Source organism: Ictalurus punctatus, chromosome 10 (assembly GCF_001660625.3).
Source record: "Ictalurus punctatus breed USDA103 chromosome 10, Coco_2.0, whole genome shotgun sequence".
Lineage (NCBI taxonomy): Eukaryota > Metazoa > Chordata > Actinopteri > Siluriformes > Ictaluridae > Ictalurus > Ictalurus punctatus.
Window position 1 is genome coordinate 25964643 of NC_030425.2, and position 18561 is coordinate 25983203.

The 18561-nt window shown below is 38.9% G+C and overlaps 1 protein-coding gene across 1 annotated transcript; it reads left to right on the forward strand.

Moving 5' to 3' along the window:
- Positions 1-1930: 1930 nt before the first annotated feature.
- On the forward strand, positions 1931-6664 carry LOC108271382 (protocadherin-20). Its single transcript, XM_017478957.2, has 2 exons — positions 1931-2086; positions 2772-6664. The coding sequence occupies exons 1-2, from the start codon at positions 2036-2038 to the stop codon at positions 5376-5378; spliced, it is 2658 nt and encodes an 885-aa protein (XP_017334446.1). The 5' UTR covers positions 1931-2035; the 3' UTR covers positions 5379-6664.
- Positions 6665-18561: the final 11897 nt, after the last annotated feature.

Below are 18561 nucleotides of genomic sequence, written 5' to 3' on the forward strand. Positions count from 1 at the left end.
CAGTCAGTAGTGGTGTACGTCTTGCAGTTCTGGCATGGAAACCTTCTGCATTTAGTATGCACCATTCTGTGCTCACTGAAACATCGGTGCCTTATTATATTTATAATAACATGACATGCAAAATCATCTGACCACTGCTGGACTATAAATAGGCGTGATTTCACACAAACTTCAGATACCGGTCACGCATGAGGGCTCTTCTCACAGCATGAAGCTCACGCAACATTGAGCTCCCTTTGCAAGGGAACCTGATCTTTCTGGTTACAGCTTAATCTAATATGTTCTAATATGTTCTTCTCGTCCAAATTCTGACAAGCTGACAAACAAATCAGAGAAAATGATCTTCGGTGTTTTAGGCATAATTTTTTATATTAATATTACGTTATCACTAGTGCAATAATGGATTGTCTCACAAATATGAAGTTGTTTGCTGTTGTTCATAATATTCCCCATGTAAGTCATGCATGTGCCATGATAGTGTACATGTGGCATGTGTCAGGGTTGAAGGACATTCACACAAATAACAGATAAAAGGTCACTTACAAGCAAGAATGAAGGATTAAATCTGAGGGAAAAAAAAGTGGAATAAGCGATAAGGTCGGTCTTGTGATCATCATGTGATGTGTCGCGAATGCACAATGCTTTTTTAAAAATCTGTATCTCTGTATCTGTGTCTCAATGACTCCATTCACACTGCAGGCAAATCTGTCCAATTAACAAAATCTGATTTTAGCAATATATTTATGCTTGCAATAGCAAAATATTAGACTATTAATACTTCTAATTAGAACATTTCCTAAATTCTGATGTTTCTTCCAGTTTACAGTATACTAGATTATTAAAACTAGAGATGACAGGTATAAATGTGCTAGCAGGGCTACAGTTTTCATGCACTTCCACAACACATGAGCAGCAGCAACTGAGAAGGTGCACACGCAGTACATTTGTGGGTGTAATGAACATGACAGTGGTGGATTATTTACATTTTCATCCTTATAGATTCCCAAAATGCTTTTAGAAGAGAAGGAGAAAATAAAAGTAGACAGACTAAAGCACGCACTGTCCGAATCAAAGTACACATTACCAATAGGACAGAAATGATTGCAACTTTTCTGTATTCCGTCTTTTGGTATACAGGGAACACGATGGTGCAGGAGGAAGCATTGGCACATGGAGTTTGACAAGTTCTCTATGTGGCTATGTGGGTCTCCTCCAGGAACATATCAGTAGATGGACTGGCTATGCTAAATTGCCCAAAGGTGCAAATGTGTGTGTGCACTGGACTTTTCTCTCATAATTTCACATTAGTTCATATATATATATATATATATATATATATATATATATATATATATATATATATATATATATATATATATACATACACACACACACACACACACACACACACACACACACATATATATATATATATATATATATATATATATATATATATATATATATATATATATATATATATATATAAAATATAATATAATATATGAACTACGTGTGAAATGTTTTGGAAAACATTTTGGAAAGTGCTAATTTCCACTATGAGACTTTTGGGAAACTCTGAAGTTTCATTATTGAGTTTCTTTAATAGATTTATCCTCCCAACTAATATCACAGCCTGCCATGACTGATTAAAACTGTCATAAAACATGTTAAATATATCTCTTTTCAGAATAAATCTTTTGTGAATATAATATCAAACGGCATAATAATCTCCATCTTGCTTCCCTCAGTGAGTTAGCTTAGCACGTTTTTACACTCGACTGGCGCGCGCACAACGTCCTGATTGGCTCGTTTAAATATGCAAACGCAGGGCTGGATTGCGACCTCATTGGTCAGAGCCAGAGCCTGATTAACATACAAGTGGGCGTGTCTTCTCCGCGGTTCTGTGAACGAGATGAATGGCCGGGGCTGCTCAGACGCGCGTGAAGCGCTGAAGGTGACGGATCTCCTTTGCGCTCAACATGCGCCACGGTGTTAAAATAATCCCTCTGGACTAAACCACTGGCCGGGAAACATGTGCAACGTACGCAAAGGTTCCTGCTTTGTTAGGAAAGGAAAGTTCTGGGTAAGTTTTTTTATTATTATTATTATTATTTCTAAAGGAATGCTTTGTGGCATGATTTAGAAATGAACTTGAACCTAAAACAGGCACGTGTCTGTTAAACAGGTTTCAAAGATTTTTGTAGCCTATAGTTATGCAAAAAAGTTGTCAAGGAATTCAGCATTTTAGGGTTTGGGATTCTACCCATAAGCAAAAATCATTTGAAGTCTACATTGATTTTTGTTATTAATTTAAATTTTATAATGTTATTATGCTTTTCTACATATATTCCATATGTGTCATTCTTTCCTATCACTTTTAGGTTTTTGTACAGGGTGGAACCACTGAGGTGTAGCCTACATCCTTTTAATTGTATTTTAACAACTTGAGCAGCCGGTTTATTACAGTGCGTATCATAGTACCTACTGTATAATCATTATTTTAAGTCTCAGTGACAGAAATGCATGACTGTACATTTTTAGCCTTATGACTTTAAGAAGCATTGGATAGCCAACCTAGCTGAGTGACTTCTTATATATCTGAGTTGTTTACCTGTCAGTCAAGAGAGTAGGACGTTTTACTATTACTACTACCTTTTGTCCTGCACCTCCTCTGGACTATACACCTCTTACAATTCATATAAACCTCATCTTTTTTATTAATATTATTTGTGAACCTCTTAAATTGTGCCTTTTTCTGTTGGTTTTAGGGTTTTTGGATTCTCCTGCTGTACACAAGTCCTCTTTCCTGCTTTTCAAAGTTCAGCCATCTTGTTTATAAAATAAAGGAAGGCTTACCCAAGGGGATTCTCATCGGGTCTATTGGAGAAGATTTAAAGTTGGATTTCTCTGTCGACCCCCCTCGGCTGTTCCATCTGGAGTTAAGGCAGAGTGGCTCTCAGTATGTTAATCTAAGTGATACAGCCGGGGAGCTATACACGTCTGCTTTGGAGATTGACCGAGAGGCTCTATGCGCAGATTCCCATGAGGGTCAAGGATGCACTATCTCTCTGGATGTGATCATTCTGCCACAGCAGTACTTCCAGCTAGTTAAGATCAAAATCGTCATTGAAGATGTTAATGACAACACGCCACATTTCCCAGTGGACGAGATCAGGGTGTCTGTGCCGGAAAATGCACCAGTCAATGCTCGGTTTGTGGTAGAGCAATCTGCTGTAGACCCAGATATAGGAATTTATGGGGTTCAGACTTACTGGCTGGCTAACGACTTTGGAGTTTTCACACTGGACGTTGAGCAAAATGAAGGGGGAGAGTTGACGCCTTTCCTGATCGTTACTGGGCCGCTGGACAGGGAAACGAAAGCGGAATATTTAACTGAATTAATCGCTGAGGATGGAGGCTCCCCGCCATTTTTGGGCACTGCCACTCTTAGAATTATCATCGCAGATGTAAACGACAATTGCCCCAAATTCATCGAGACTCAGGTGAATGTGACACTTTCTGAAAACACCACAAAGGGCTCACAGTTGGCCCGTCTCTATGCCTTTGACCCAGATCAGGGTACCAATGCTCAAATTGCTTACGCTTTCAGTAAAAGGGTCACCCGAGAAACTAGGAACCTGTTTCATTTGGATGAAATCACAGGGGTCATCAAGCTAGCTGAAAAGATTGATTCTGACACTGGAAAGTTGTACAAGCTGGTTGTGCTGGCTAATGGGCCAGCTTGCATACCAGATATTGCTACTGTCACTGTGAAGGTTGTTAAACAGGTTTCGGGACCACCAGCTGTCATACCCCGTTACATTGCTTCAGAGAAAGATGGTGTGGTTTCTCTGAGTGAATCAGAGCCACCCTTTACACCAATTGCTTTCTTCACCATAAAGAATGTAGACCCAAAGAAGAAGGTGACGTGCTTTTTGCAAGGGTTTGGACCCTTCAGGATTTTGCCATATAAAAATGTGAAAAATGAGTACTTGCTGGAGACTACTGATCAGTTGGATTATGAAAAACAGAAATATTATGAACTCACTGTGGTGGTCAGAAACACAGATGGTGTAGGTGTTGAGAAACAGGTGAAAGTGCAAATGTTGGATGATAATGACAACGCGCCCATATTTAAGCAGTCAGTTATTGACATCAAAATTGAGGAGAACAACGCTCCTGACACATTTCTCACTAAACTCCAGGCCACTGATGAGGACAGCGGTAACAGGGGTGAGGTACTCTATCTTCTTGGGTCAGATGTTCCCCCAATCTTCCACCTTGAACGGTTGACTGGGGTCTTGACCGTGACCACATCTCTTGACAGAGAGGAGAAAGAGACCTACCGTTTTATAGTCCGAGCAGTTGACTGTGGCACACCAAGGAAGGAGTCAATTGCCACAGTTTCAATCACCGTGCTGGATCGCAACGACAATAGTCCTCGTTTCATCAACAAAGATTTCACCTTCTTCATCCCAGAGAACTTCCCAGGATTTGGGGAGATTGGCGTGCTGTCCGTCACAGATGCAGATGCTGGGGAAAATGGCTGGGTGGCACTGTCAATCATCAATGGAAGTGACATATTTGTCATCGACACAGGACGTGGGGCTTTGAGAGCGAAGACCCCACTGGACAGGGAGCAACAAGGAACATACTATCTCTGGGTTGAAGCTGTGGATGGAGGTAAGCCTGCACTCTCCTCTGTCACCATGGTTACTGTTTTGCTCCTGGACGTCAACGACAACCCACCAGTGGTGCTGTTTCCCCAATCAAACCAGTCTTACTTGCTGGTTCTTCCCAGTACACTCCCAGGAACATCCATTACAGAGGTCTACGCCGTGGACCGGGACACTGGCATGAACGCTGTCATTGCGTACAGCATCATCAAGCGTAGGGGTGGTGAACCAGGCTCATTTGACATAGACCCAGATACGGGAAACATCACCCTCAGGAAAGTCTTGAGTGACCGCGGCCTGTACAGCCTGCTGGTCAAAGTCAGTGACCATGGCCAACCTGAACCACTCCACTCCACTGTTTTGGTCAACTTGTTCGTCAATGAGACCATCAGCAACGAGACATACATTCAGAGCCTCCTGACCAGAGAGGCAGATATCGGGATTGAGGAGGTCAGACCACCAAATAGGCTTGCCCAGGGGCCAGAGTATAGCGAACTCTTCCCCTGCAAGCTATTACTTATTGCCCTTAGCACCACCTGTCTGGGGCTTCTCCTTATAGTGGTGTCACTGACTGCATACATATGCTGTAAGAGGCAAAAACATCATAAAAAGAAGAGATTGGAAGTAGAGATCCCTTTAAAAATGAACAGTGACAGGCAAGTCATGGACAGAAAGCTCATGGAAATTTCTAACATATGACCCTGGCCCCCCTCAATAAACTGTCTACACATGTCAAATGTGCAGCTCCTCCAGACAAACAATGGAGTATAAACCGAGAAAATTGTATATATTGTATATTTGATGTTTTGTAATTTTATGACAAAATGACAAAATATATTTAAAAAATACTAAAAAAAAAAACCTACATTGGAAGAGTGTCTAGTTTTGCAAACCCACATTTTCTCAAATGCTTGATTATATGACATTGTAATTTATTACACCTTATTATGTAGTGTCCTCTGCGATGTGTCAAACCACCCTTTTGTTTAGCCACTTAGAGTAATTGTTCAAATCATTCTTTATTCTTCAAGCACAATATTGTGTTTTTAGGAATATTGAATATGAAAAACAGAAATATTACTTTACAGTGATAGGCAGAAATCCTTACAACATTGCCAGACTGAATTCATTGGTGAATATATTTCATGCATTTTATGTGGGATAAAGGATATGTCCATCATGCTAGACTCCTGTGCACTAACTTTTTAGTGCTAGTCCATCGAACACCTGGATTTCCAAGGTCAGCTTGGTTTATTAGAGTCTGTAATGAGAATTTCACAGATTCTCCATCCTTCTTTACCAAAAAAAACAACAACAACAAATGTCTATGTTTACATGAAGTGATATAATGTGACTAATAGCTCAACTGGAATAGAAATCACTTGAGGTCAATCTGAATGAAATTTCCATATTGATGTGTGGAAGACGTGAACTTTTGTAAATCCAATTACATTCCAATTGGAATTGATTAAAGGATTCTCTGCATCTGTATCATACTGGCTAACAAAACAGATTTCATTATAAAATGTAAAAGATTTTTAAAATGTTTACGAGGTCGAATGAGGCTAAGACGGACACCCAGCTAATATTTTGAACTATGTGAGTCTCAACTCATTTGGATTTGTTCAAAACAAACAACGCGAAGGAGAAATAAGAGCTCCGTTAACACGATGAACTCTCGTTAACTTCCTGTTCACTCGACTTCTTCTTCTTCTTGTTATTATAACGTTGTGAAATGCCACTCCTCGAAGGCACACAAATTTGGTTCAAGTTGCATGTAAATGTAAATGGATATTTTCATTGGACATTTTCCAAAGATTAGGAATGGCAATTGTTCATTAAGAATCTGCATCTGGAAAGAATTCCATTCAGATTGACGAAAATCCCTGCATGTGAACATAGCCAGCGTTTCATTCAGAGACCTCACGACCTTGTGTTGTGTACAAGTCAAGTGTACATGCATATTAAAGTGCTTTATTTTCTTATCACAACTGTTATTTCCATCCCTTTTCTACTATTCCTGGTCCTTTTCTACATTATCTGTTAACGTGTTAACAAGCAGTGGAAAGTGCTTCGTCTATTAAAACTTTCCAGTCAAAAACATCAGAAGATTTCGAACCAAAAACAGTCCAGGACTTGCAGTCGTTATCGTATCTTACACCGCAGGCTTTATCGCTTGAACGATCTGCCTTTGGGGACAAACCAAAAAGTGAGAAGGACAAACCCCAGATTCCACAGATCTCAGATCTTCATTTTCATTATACGTTATGTCATTTTCGTCTGCAAAGGGCCAACACCTGAAAACGGATAGTCAATTTAACAGATAAGTCAGGAGATTTTACTTAAACGTGCAGTAGACAAATATAACAAAGTGCATTTTCTATTTCGTTTCATAGGAACAAACTTAGGTCTCCACAGAACTCTGCCAGCATCTGTTGAGTGACAAGGTGCGGGCGAGTTTGCCAAGAGCATGCAGGCTACGATCATGGGAATTCTTTTAGTGCCTTAGGCTTGTTCTCATCCCAGCATGTAGACGCATACTGTAAATAATTATAGTGTTACAATTAAATATCAGACATGTGGTTTCACAACACATAAACAAATCTTAAGACAATGCAGGGTTTAATTAAGTCAGATATTTGTGATGGGGTTTTTTTGGGGTTTTTTTCAATGGGCATTGTTTTTTCAGGCCAAAGAACAATGAGATTTACTGGTAGATCGATCGATAGATAATAGGAACACATGTCCACCTGCTCATTTATGCAGTTATCCAATCAGCCAATCATGTCGCAGCAATAAATAATGCGAATACAGGTCACGAGCTTCAGGTAATGTTCACATCAAACATCGAAATCTGGCTGACCTCCTGGGATTTTCACACACAGCAGCCTCTAGAGTTTACACAGAATGGTGTGGAAGAAGAACAGAAAAACATTAAGTGAGCGACAGTTCTGTGGGTGGAAACGTTTGAGTGAGTCTGTGTCCAAGATTCCTATTCTCGGCTGACAGGAGTAGAACCTGATGTGGTCTTCTGCTGTTGTAACCCATCTACTTCAAGGCATAATGTGTTTTTCTGCTCACCACAGTTGTAAAGAGCGCTTATTTGAATTAGTAAAGACTTCCTGTCAGCTCAGGCTAATCTAGTCAGTTTCCTCTGATCGCTCTCCTCTGATCGCTGCAGACCCTCCGCTCACAAGGTATTTTTTTGTTTGTTTTTTGCAGCATTTTGTGTAAACTCTAGAGACTGTTCTGTGTGAAATTCCCAGAAGATCAGCAGTTTCTGAAATACTCAAACCAGCCCATTTGGCACCAACATCCATGCCACAGATCAGATTTTCCCCCGTTCTGATGTTTGATGCAAACATTAACTGAAGCTCTTGACCTGTACCTCTATGGTTTTATACATTGTACTGCTGCCACATGATTGGCTGATTGAATAACTGCATATATGGGCAAGTGTACAGGTTTTCCAATTAAAATTAAATTTGATACTAAGACTGTGCACAGGGAACACAAATTACAGTATCCAAACTTAGTAAACTAATTAGGTAAGAATAAAATAAGATCCAGCAAAAGTGAGTAAAGAGGTGTTAATGCAGGTGATCATAAGGTGACTGCCATTAGAATGTGCCCATGAGACAAACAATGAAGAAAAATAAACGTTGTACAGTCAGATGGTGATGGGTATGAACGACCTCCGGTACTTTGCTGCACTGTGGCTGAATCAGTATGGAGTTGAAAGTGCTCCACTGCATGACTAGGTGTTTATAGAGGGAGTGGGACTCATGGCTCATGATGAGCAGCAGTTTAGCCAGCATCCTGTCCCGCAGAACTGATTCCAGGGAGTCCAGATTGGTCCCAATGACATTTCCAGTTTTGTTTATTCTACTGGCATCTGCTGCTTTGATGCCACTGAACCAGCATACTGCTGTGTTAAAGATGGTAAAACTGGAAGAACATGCGTAGCATCCGGTTGCATCCAATGAAAGTCCTGAGCTTCCTCGAAAAATAGAGTCTGCTCTGTCCCTTCCTGTAGACTGCCTCAGTGTTACATGTCCAATCCAGTCTGTTGTCCAGGTGGATTCCAAGATACCTGTATAATACCACAGTATTCTAATATGCTATTGTTTCTATAGTAACACAGTGATTTACCCAGGGACATGGTGAAGTTTTCTGTCAGGAGGTTTAACATTTATGGAAGGAGGCTCTAGTGTCAGTGCTTTGTAACGGTCAGTATCAGTGTCATTCGTTATTAATAAAAACAGTCATTTAAACTGTAGTCACTGGCACATTGAATAAAACACCTTGGATGTCCTGTTCTAGGAAAATAATCAAGTTTGGGATGGTAACACTAACTCCACTTCATGTCGGGCTGCATTACAACACCGCATTGTTGATTATTTTCTTATTGCAGCACACCACCAAGGGTTTTATTCTTTACTTAACAGATGTTTCTTCATTATCACAAGTCACAACAGTAGTCAGTATACTGTATGTTAATATATAATTTTAAAAAAACAAAAAAAAAATCCAGATATCAGATATCCAACGCTTGTATCTCCCATTTTGATTGTGACATACTGTATATATTCTTATATAGCTTGTATTCACTTCTTTATATCTGCATCAAACGTCTTCCAGAGACATTTATAACGTTGGCGCACGCACAGTGGTTCGTGCTTAGAACGTTCGCCTCACACCTCACAGTCCAAATACATGCATGGTAGATTAACTGGCATGTCCAAAGTATCTGTAGTGTATGAATGGGTATGTGAATGTGTATGTGATTGTGCCCTGTGATGGATCGGCACCCTGTCCAGGGTGTACCCCGCTTTGTGTGATTGGCTCCAGGTTCCCTGCGACCGTGAAGGACAAGCGTTATAGTAAATAGATGTTTATAATTTATAATGACGTTTACAAAAAATCTCAATATGACTAATTGTAAACTGTAATTGCACTTTGTATTACTACTATCACATTTCCTGAACTCTCTCGACTTCCAAAGTAAGGAATAAAACAAAAGAGGGCCATCATGGAAACTTAACAGTCAGCTCTATAATTGTTCTGTTCTCTATGAGTCATTTCAGCCTTTATAAGTTGTTTTTTAAACATTAATTAACGAGGCATTCTCTTTGCGACAAAGAGGCATCCTCTTTCCCTGTGAGTGTTTCAGGTGCAGAGGTCATGACTCATACGAGCTCTTGGTCCCGTTCAACTGGCAACTCGACAGCTACATTCTTCCCCAAACCAGTCAGGTATCATTTTTCATTTTCTCTCTTCAGCGTACACTCGCACGCACACTCACGCACATTGCCAGGGAGACATTTAAACCCATTGAAAGGCAGATAATGTATCTGTGCCCACAGAGAGTGCAGATTGCAAGTATAGCCTTGTGGTTTGGGTCAGGTTCAGCAACTAAGCAGCTTACAATGGCGCCTGCAACATGTGGTTAGATTTCCCTAGGGAGCTGAAGCCAACAGCCCACTTTTGCCTTAAACTTGACCTCACTGTTTAGAGTCAAGTTAAGTTCAAATGTGTTTGTGTTTTTCTTCAGAAAATTCTCATCTGCAGGCATAAATCTCATCACGATCAAGCGGCCTCGTTAAACCAGCATCGTCATCATACAGCGTGGCTGCAGGCATGCTAACTCGAATCTGCTACAGTATATACTACTATAAAAATAGTGCCTCCATCCACCATGTGAAAGATCAAAGCTGCATCCTACTAGAGGATTCCCGACATCCTTTTATCATACGTTCCTGACAACACAGGGTCATAATGTCTGTTTCACTACAGAGATTTCAATTAAGACTTTATAATAGCTTACACTACAGACTATTATATTCCATGTAAGACAGTATTATTTTGAATTAATGCTGATTGCTGAATATAAGGAAGAAATGTTGCTTATTTTAACTAAGAAATGCTTCTTTAAAAATCTCAAATGAATAAAAACAATCTCTCGCAAGAGACAATCGCAAGATCTCACAACTACTTTACATTATTTTCAACCAATAAAATGTTAGTTGTAGGTCTGGGATGTTTCTTTATTATCACAAATAAACAAACATGATCAAATATTGTATGTTAAAATATCAACAGTGGAATAAAATGTTTGTATAACAGCAGCTCTGACTGTACTTCCAACTGCAAGGCAAATCACAGGTTTATGTTATTTTTATATCCTATTATTTATATTATTAATGCACTTGTTCTAATAGGTTATTATTTTGATTGCAATTCACAGGGCAATTGTACAGCAGATGCTCCACATAAATGGATTTTTTTTTTAAATTATGTAATAGTTTTCTGTAAAGAGACATTTATTATTTATGGAAGGAGTCCCAGTGTCAGCTCTTTGCAACAGTCAGACGTAAAGCTGTAACTTTAGGTTTTTCACTACAGAAAAGTTTTCAGGATATAAGGAGTTTGCGCTTTGCATTTTCCATGGTAACATGACATGTTTTTGTCTTATTATCTTCAAGAAAGAAGAAAAAGGTGAGGGAAAACTAGTGCAACATAAGTGATAACAGGAATTAACTTGTTTTGTGCATGTTCCACAACATATACAGTTCAATCAAAATGATTCGACCTCTATTGCAAATCAGGTTTATTGTCAAAATGTACAGGCTTGCAGCTGTTCGCATCGAACAAATCAAACAAAAGCAATTGAAATAGTTCAACACAATGAATGCTTCAAACGATTCCCCCAAATTCAACTGAAAATGCAACTTATAATGATTTCTACAGTTTCAAAATGATTCAACCCCCTGAATAGAATCCCTCACAACAGCACAAATATGCAAAGCCGGTGTTGGCTCAAGCTCACCTGATGCAACTAATCAAAGGCTTTATTAGTTGCACCAGGTGTGCTTGAGCTGGAACGCATGAAATACCTGAACTGGCTAGGGGTAGAAAAGGTATTAAATACCTGGACGGGGCAGAAAAAGGAAGCTATCAATGGCTACAACCAGATTTCATTGCTCTACTAAGTACTAAAAATGCTTGCCATGAAGGAGTTGAATAATTTTGAAAGTGGAGAAGTCATTATAAGTTGCATTTTCAGTTGAATTTGGGGAAACCACTTGAAACATTCATCGTGTTGAACCATTTCAATTACTTTCATCCATACATCCAACTTCTATAGCGCTTATCCTTCTTCAGGGTCACGGGGGAACCTGGAGCCTATCCCAGGAAGCATCAGGCACAAGGCGGGTTACACCCTGGACAGGGTGCCAATCCATCGCAGGGCACAATCACATACACACTCACACACCCATTCATACACTACGGACACTTTGGACATGCCAATCAGCCTACAATGGATGTCTTTGGACTGGGGGAGGAAGCCGGAGTACCCGGAGGAAACCCCCGCAGCACGGGGAAACCATGCAAACTCCACACATATAGGATCACAGTGGGAATCGAACCCCCGACCCTGGAGGTGTGAGGCGAACATGCTAACCATTTGATTTGTTTATCGCAAGCCGCTGGAACTCAATAAACCCAATTTATAATGCAATATATGCCATTTGCAACCGTAACTATATATATATGTGTGTGTGTATATATATATATATATATATATATATATATATATATATATATATATATATATATATATATATATATATATATAAATGAATAAAGCATACAATGTGTTGTTCATAATTAAATAAATAAAAATGGTTAGTGTTGGAACTGTGACATAAAATAATCAGCTTTTTTTTTTTTAGGTAATATTGGGCTGTTAATTGTTTTATACTGACAATGTTAAGGTATAGCGACAGCAGAAATAAGACATAAGCATGAGGGATATCAACAGTTTCCTTGGAGGTGCTGGGGAAATGACCAAGAAAAGCTCAAAAATGTCAGTGTAAGACTCTAATGTCAGTGAGCTCTAATTCAGTACCATAAAAGTGGCTATTGGTATGAAATCTTCTTGTAAGTTGGTGTACATGACCGTATTTGAATGTAGCAATAAGAGCAGCTTTTGTGAACAAAAGCAGTTGTGAAAATGTGAGAAAAAGCAAATGGCTGATGCTGTCAGAGGGCAAAAAAAAAAAAAAAAATCCAGTTCTGCTCTTCTGTACACCAAGCCGTTTATTACCGCAATTTTGAGTGTTGAACTTTCCGCTCTAGTAATCATTCATGTCCACAGCCTAGTGTGTGTGTGTGTGTGTGTGTGTGTGTGTGTGTGTGTGTGTGTGGAGCCACACATTCTATGCATTTGATCAGCTTTCTGGTTACAGTGTTACTCCTTCAATCCTTCTTCCAGTGCAGACCAACACAAACAGCCTGCAGTAACACGGCCTGATTACACACACGGCCATGATGAAGGGTCGCCGTGTAAAACAACAAACTTCCTCGATGATTAATTAAATCCATGGGAGCTGCTGTTCTTCTGTGGTGTAGTGTTGGAGGATAGTGTTGATAACCATTAAAGCACCTTTAAATGTAGTTAACTTTCTTCAATCTGTTTGAATTACTACAGATATCACATGGTGCTGTACCGACTCTACATAGTGTACATGCATCACCTCCGCTCAGGTATTTAACCAACTTTCAACCGTTCTCCTCAGCCCAGCTTTCTGATTTAATCTCACAGATGAAGTGTTCAAGCTGTATGATGGATGTTCTTCTTGCAAGTCTTTTTGAAACTGTTTTTTTTTTAGCTACCGGAGTTGTATCAGTCAGCCTCAAACATGCCATTGTGCAGAATTTGCTTACAAATCCTTTTCTTGATCCAACGTTACACAACAACTATAGGCCTATTTCCAAATTGTTATCTCGGTTATCTCGAAGCTGCTGGAAAAAGTTGTTTATGCACAGTTATATTCTCATTTGAATTTTTCTAATATTTTAGACAGGTTCCAGTCAGGTTTTTAGATCTTTACACAGCACTTAATTCTTACCTGTTAAAGGTTACTAATGATATTTTAATGTCACTCGACTCTGGCACTTGTACTGTGTTGATCTCATTGGATCTTAGCGCTGCCTTTGATACTATCATCGGTAGTATTCTTTTAAATTGCTTAGAGTCTGTTGTTGGTATCAAGGGTCTGGCTTTGCAGTGGCTTGCGTCTTATCTCAAAGATAGGACTTTCACAGTAAACGTGGGGAATTTCTCTTCTTCATCGGGCCCCGTTATCGTGTGGCATTCCTCAGGGTTCCATATCGGGTCCTCTGGTGTTTTTCCTTTATATACTTCCCCTGGGTTCTATTTTTTGGAAATATGATATTTCCTTTCACTGCTGTCTATGCTGATGATACCCAATTATATTTGCCAGTTAGGGCAAATGGCATCAGTCCTTTTGGGTCCCTTTTTAAAGTCTTGAGGACATTAAATATTGGACGACTAACACTTGCCTGCAGTTAAATGAAAACAAAACCAAAGTCATTATTTTGGATTGCCCTACTGTTTCTTCTGCTCTTGAGGCCCAGTTAGGTCCTCTCTCTCTCTCTCTCTCTCTCTCTGTTAACAAATATGTCAAAAATCTAGGAGTTATTTTTGACTCAAACTTGCACTTTGATATACAAATCAGTGCTGTTGTTTAAGGAAGCTTCTTTCATTTAAGGTCTATTGCAAAGATAAAAGAGTTTCTCTCTAGAAAAGACCTAGAAACCGTGATTCATGCTCTTGTTACATCACGGTTGGATTACTGTATGATTCTTTGTATGTTGGCCTTCCTCAATCTGCCTTATCTCATCTGCAGCTTGTGCAAAATGCAGCAGCTCGATTTTTAACAGGGACCAAAAAGAGGGATCATATTTCCCCTATTCTGGCATCTCTTCACTGGCTTCTCGTCAAGTTTAGAATTGATTTTAAAATTGGAATTTATGTATACACCTTCTACACCTTTACCTACTAGAGCATTGAGATCATGTAATCAACTTCTTTTATCTGTCCCCCGTCTTTTCTGTGGTTGGTCCCAAACGTTGGAACAGTCTCCCTTTTCATGTGAGGTCCGCTCCATTCTTTAGCTATTTTTAAATCTTCTCTTAAAACGTATTTTTGTCCTTTGTGTTATAATGGAATTCAGTGGGGTGGATTTTAATGTGTTGTACAGCACATCAACTGCTGTTGTCTTTAAATGTGCTTTATAAATAAATTGGACTTGACTTGACTGTTTTGCTTTTCTCTTCCACAGTCCCATAAAACCTGAAGGATCTGTTTGCATGATGGATCAGCTTCAGAGGAAAAGCTGCTAAGTCTGATTTGACTTTTCAGCCAAATCCTGACCACCGGCTCTGTGACTGAGCCGGGTTATGGCTTCGTGCTCAGTGTTGCAGATTTTGTAATCAAATGTTGTGGTCAGAAGCACAGGCAGGAGAAGATGTGTACACAAATGTATTACATGTCACATGATCAGGTAACACGATCACACAAGCTAACACCTCGCACAATATCTTTTTGTAAGCGCAATTGCTTACAAGCATTATTTAATACTAATTTAACTTGTTTTTAATTTACATTTTATTGTTTGCAGACACTAAATATGCAAGGCTAAAACAAAAAGCATTAAAATACCTGTGCTCGTTTAACTACAGGCACTTTAGTAGATATAATTACATGTAAATCTTGGAGGGTGGGGAAAAAAAAGAAAAGAAAAGCATATATACAATCAGTTCCGAAATTATTGGCACCCCTAGTAAAGATGGATACAAAAATCTATGAAAATAAAAAGGTTTATATATGAGACAAATAAATACATAAATAAACAAATAAGAGAGAGATCTAACCTTTAATTGAAGTAAATTTACTCGAAGACGATACATGTTGCACAATGATTGGCACTTCCAGAAATTCTTATAAGCAAAATGTAACTAAAATGTAAATATTCGCATTTATATTTGATTTTTAAGTTCACCTGAGAATTTAAGAACTCCTAAGCGGTCATCCATGACCTCCTGTTTCACAGAAGCCAAATTCCACTAGTAATTCATCAACATTGGAAAGATAAATATATATAAAATAATTTCTTCATGTGTAAAAATGACAAAAATGTCAACAATCTACTGTTAAGGCAATGATTAAGAAGTTTCACGCACAGTGTGCATTGTCTAGAGAGGCAAAAGGTCTACACCTCCACCATGTAAACAACCTTTTGTGAAAGGTGTGGACGAAGCAATCCTTTTCTTTCATCTAAGCACACATGTAAGAGCTGGAACTGGCAAAAAAATTTTTTAAAATGTATATGGAATTTACAATAACTATACTGTATTCAATAAAACCCAGGAATTAAAAGCTACAATTCTAGTACTATTAAAAGCTTGTTTACTTGGTCTGATTAATTTGGCCACATCTCAAGCACTACATCTTATCTCTTGTCTTGTCTGTATATAGTATTCGTTTTTCTTTACATGACTGGTTTACACTTCATCAGATCAGAGCAGGAATTCATTTTCTTATCTTAAGATTGAGCCTTACATACTGGCCATGCAAAACTGAAATCAGGCCCTTACATATATTACAAAAAAAACTGCATGAACTGTATTATTTTTAATTTAGCAGTGGATAAAATGCTAGCAAACAAGTCCTATTGGAGCAGCATGCAACATAATTTAATACAGAATTGCTTTTCTTCTAGATTTTTTCAAATAATGACGTCTTTGGAGTAAACTCGCAGAACTGACAGAACACCCGCTGGGGGTGTTTTCTCTTCATCTCTGCGACATCGGGTTTTGAATGTAGTCCAGTATTGCATTTGTTACTCAGACCACTTCTTTCCACTCCTGCTCATTTGGTTTTGTACTTGAATGCAACCAGTTTTGAAAGAGAGTATGCAAACGTTTGCAAATTGGGCTGCAGAAATGCACAGCCTTGCTGGTTGTTGTACAGCTCGAGTCAGAAACAAAGCCAAGAATTTTGAAATCTGTGTTCTGTGAATGTGTCTAAACTATGACAAAGTTATTTAGTATGGTCCAGAGCAAAGCATGAAACAGGTCATGCATAAGTCACTAGACATCATCAGATGACTGCTCGTGCACTAATTTGCATAGTCATTGAATCATCATGTATATTTGCATGTCAAAACATGAAGAGAAAAGATTTTCTGAAGACACTTAGAATAAAATAGAATAGAATTCTATCATTTCTATCAAGTGCACATACAGAATGAAACAATGTTAGTGAGAAGTCGGGAAATAGACACTCAGGAAAGTCTTGGTCATTGGGAATAATTGGTCACTGGGAATAATAGTGGTCAGTGATGGGTCATTGGGAATAATAGTGGTCAGTGATTGGTCATTGGGAACAAAGGTGATCAGTGAAGGTACATAGTGATTGGTCATCGAGAAAAATAGTGATCAAGGATTGCTCATTTGGAATACTAGTGATCAGTGATTGGACATTGGGAATACTAGTGATCAGTGATTGGTCATTGGGAATAATAGTGGTCAGGGATTACTCATTGGGAATAATAGTGATCAGTGATTGGCCATTGGGAATACTAGTGATCAGTGATTGGTCATTGGGAATAATAGTGGTCAGGTATTACTCATTGGGAATACTAGTGATCAGGGATTACTCATTGGGAATACTAGTGATCAGGGATTACTCATTGGGAATACTAGTGATCAGGGATTGCTCATTGGGAATACTAGTGATCAGTGATTGGTCATTGGGAACAAAGGTGATCAGTGATGGTACATAGTGATTGGTCATTGAGAAAAATAGTGGTCAAGGATTCATCATTTGGAATAATAGTGATCAGGTATTGCTCATTGGGAATGAGCATGGTGATCAGTGATTGGTTGTTGGGAACAGTGGGGTTCAGTGATTGGTCATTGGCAAAAATGGTGATCAGTGATTGATGGTTGGGACCATGGTGATCAGTGCTTGGTCTTTGGGATACAGTGGTGATCAGTGATTGGTTGTTGGGAACAACAGTGAGCAGATAGATTTGTTTTTCGGTTCTGTATTTATAAATAAAGTCACTAAAGAAGTCGGCAAATCTAGGGACAAACTTGTTATTTTGGCAACACTGGTCCAGAGCGCTGTTGTCCAAACTGTATGAAGAGGTTTTTAAGTGCTGAAAAATGCTTATTAGCAAAATCTAAAGTGAAATAATTCTTCTGAATAGTTCAGGAGTTCACTGAACAATCCAAAAAGATTCACTACATATTGCCTATAAGCAATAAAACATCACTTTAATATTGTTCTATCTGACTTGTTTACACTTTCTCTCATTCAGTCATGTCAGATACAGGAAGTACACTTAGATCATTTGCTTGTAGTTTACCCCACTCCAGGTCCATACTTACAAGTCAACGTTTGTGTATTAAAATACTACAAAGATGCATAATATTTGCACATATACATTACATACATCATGCTTACAACACTTCTTGTCCATGACTTCATTATTGGTTGTGAGAAATTTACATTTTAGTTTACCTAATCAGTAATCATTTTATTTGACAAAAAATCCTTGTTTTTGTTTTTACAGGAAGTAGGCACTATATGACGTGCTGTATAGGTGTGCGTATGCGTGTTTGAGTGCAGGATCAATTCTCTGCCTCTGGAAAGTACTGGATCTGAAATTACGGTAAATTATTAATGGCGTAGACAGCAAGTAATTACTATCGGTCATGGGCCGATCCCATTTCCAGATTGCCCTTATTGTTCTTCCTCATGCCTTGAATTCAAACAAATGCCATGCCACAATGCAGCCGTGGCTTGGGTTACAGCGTCATTGGCCACACCGATGCCCCCCCTGCCACGCTGTTATGACACTAAATCCTCCTCCATATTCTCACTCCTGTCCCGAGCACTTCAATAATGCATTCAGATATTATTCGCCTCCCAAAAATCTCAGCCTTTGATCTGATGGGTCATTCAGGCCAGTGATGCAATAGAAAATAATCTAATCCGAGCCCT

Bases quoted from the DNA above. Each gene is read 5' to 3' on its own strand.
- LOC108271382 (XM_017478957.2), top strand. From the start codon at position 2,036: ATGTGCAACGTACGCAAAGGTTCCTGCTTTGTTAGGAAAGGAAAGTTC. The intron at 2,087-2,771 runs GTAAGTTTTTTT...TGTTGGTTTTAG, and splicing joins TTAGGAAAGGAAAGTTCTGG to GGTTTTTGGATTCTCCTGCT.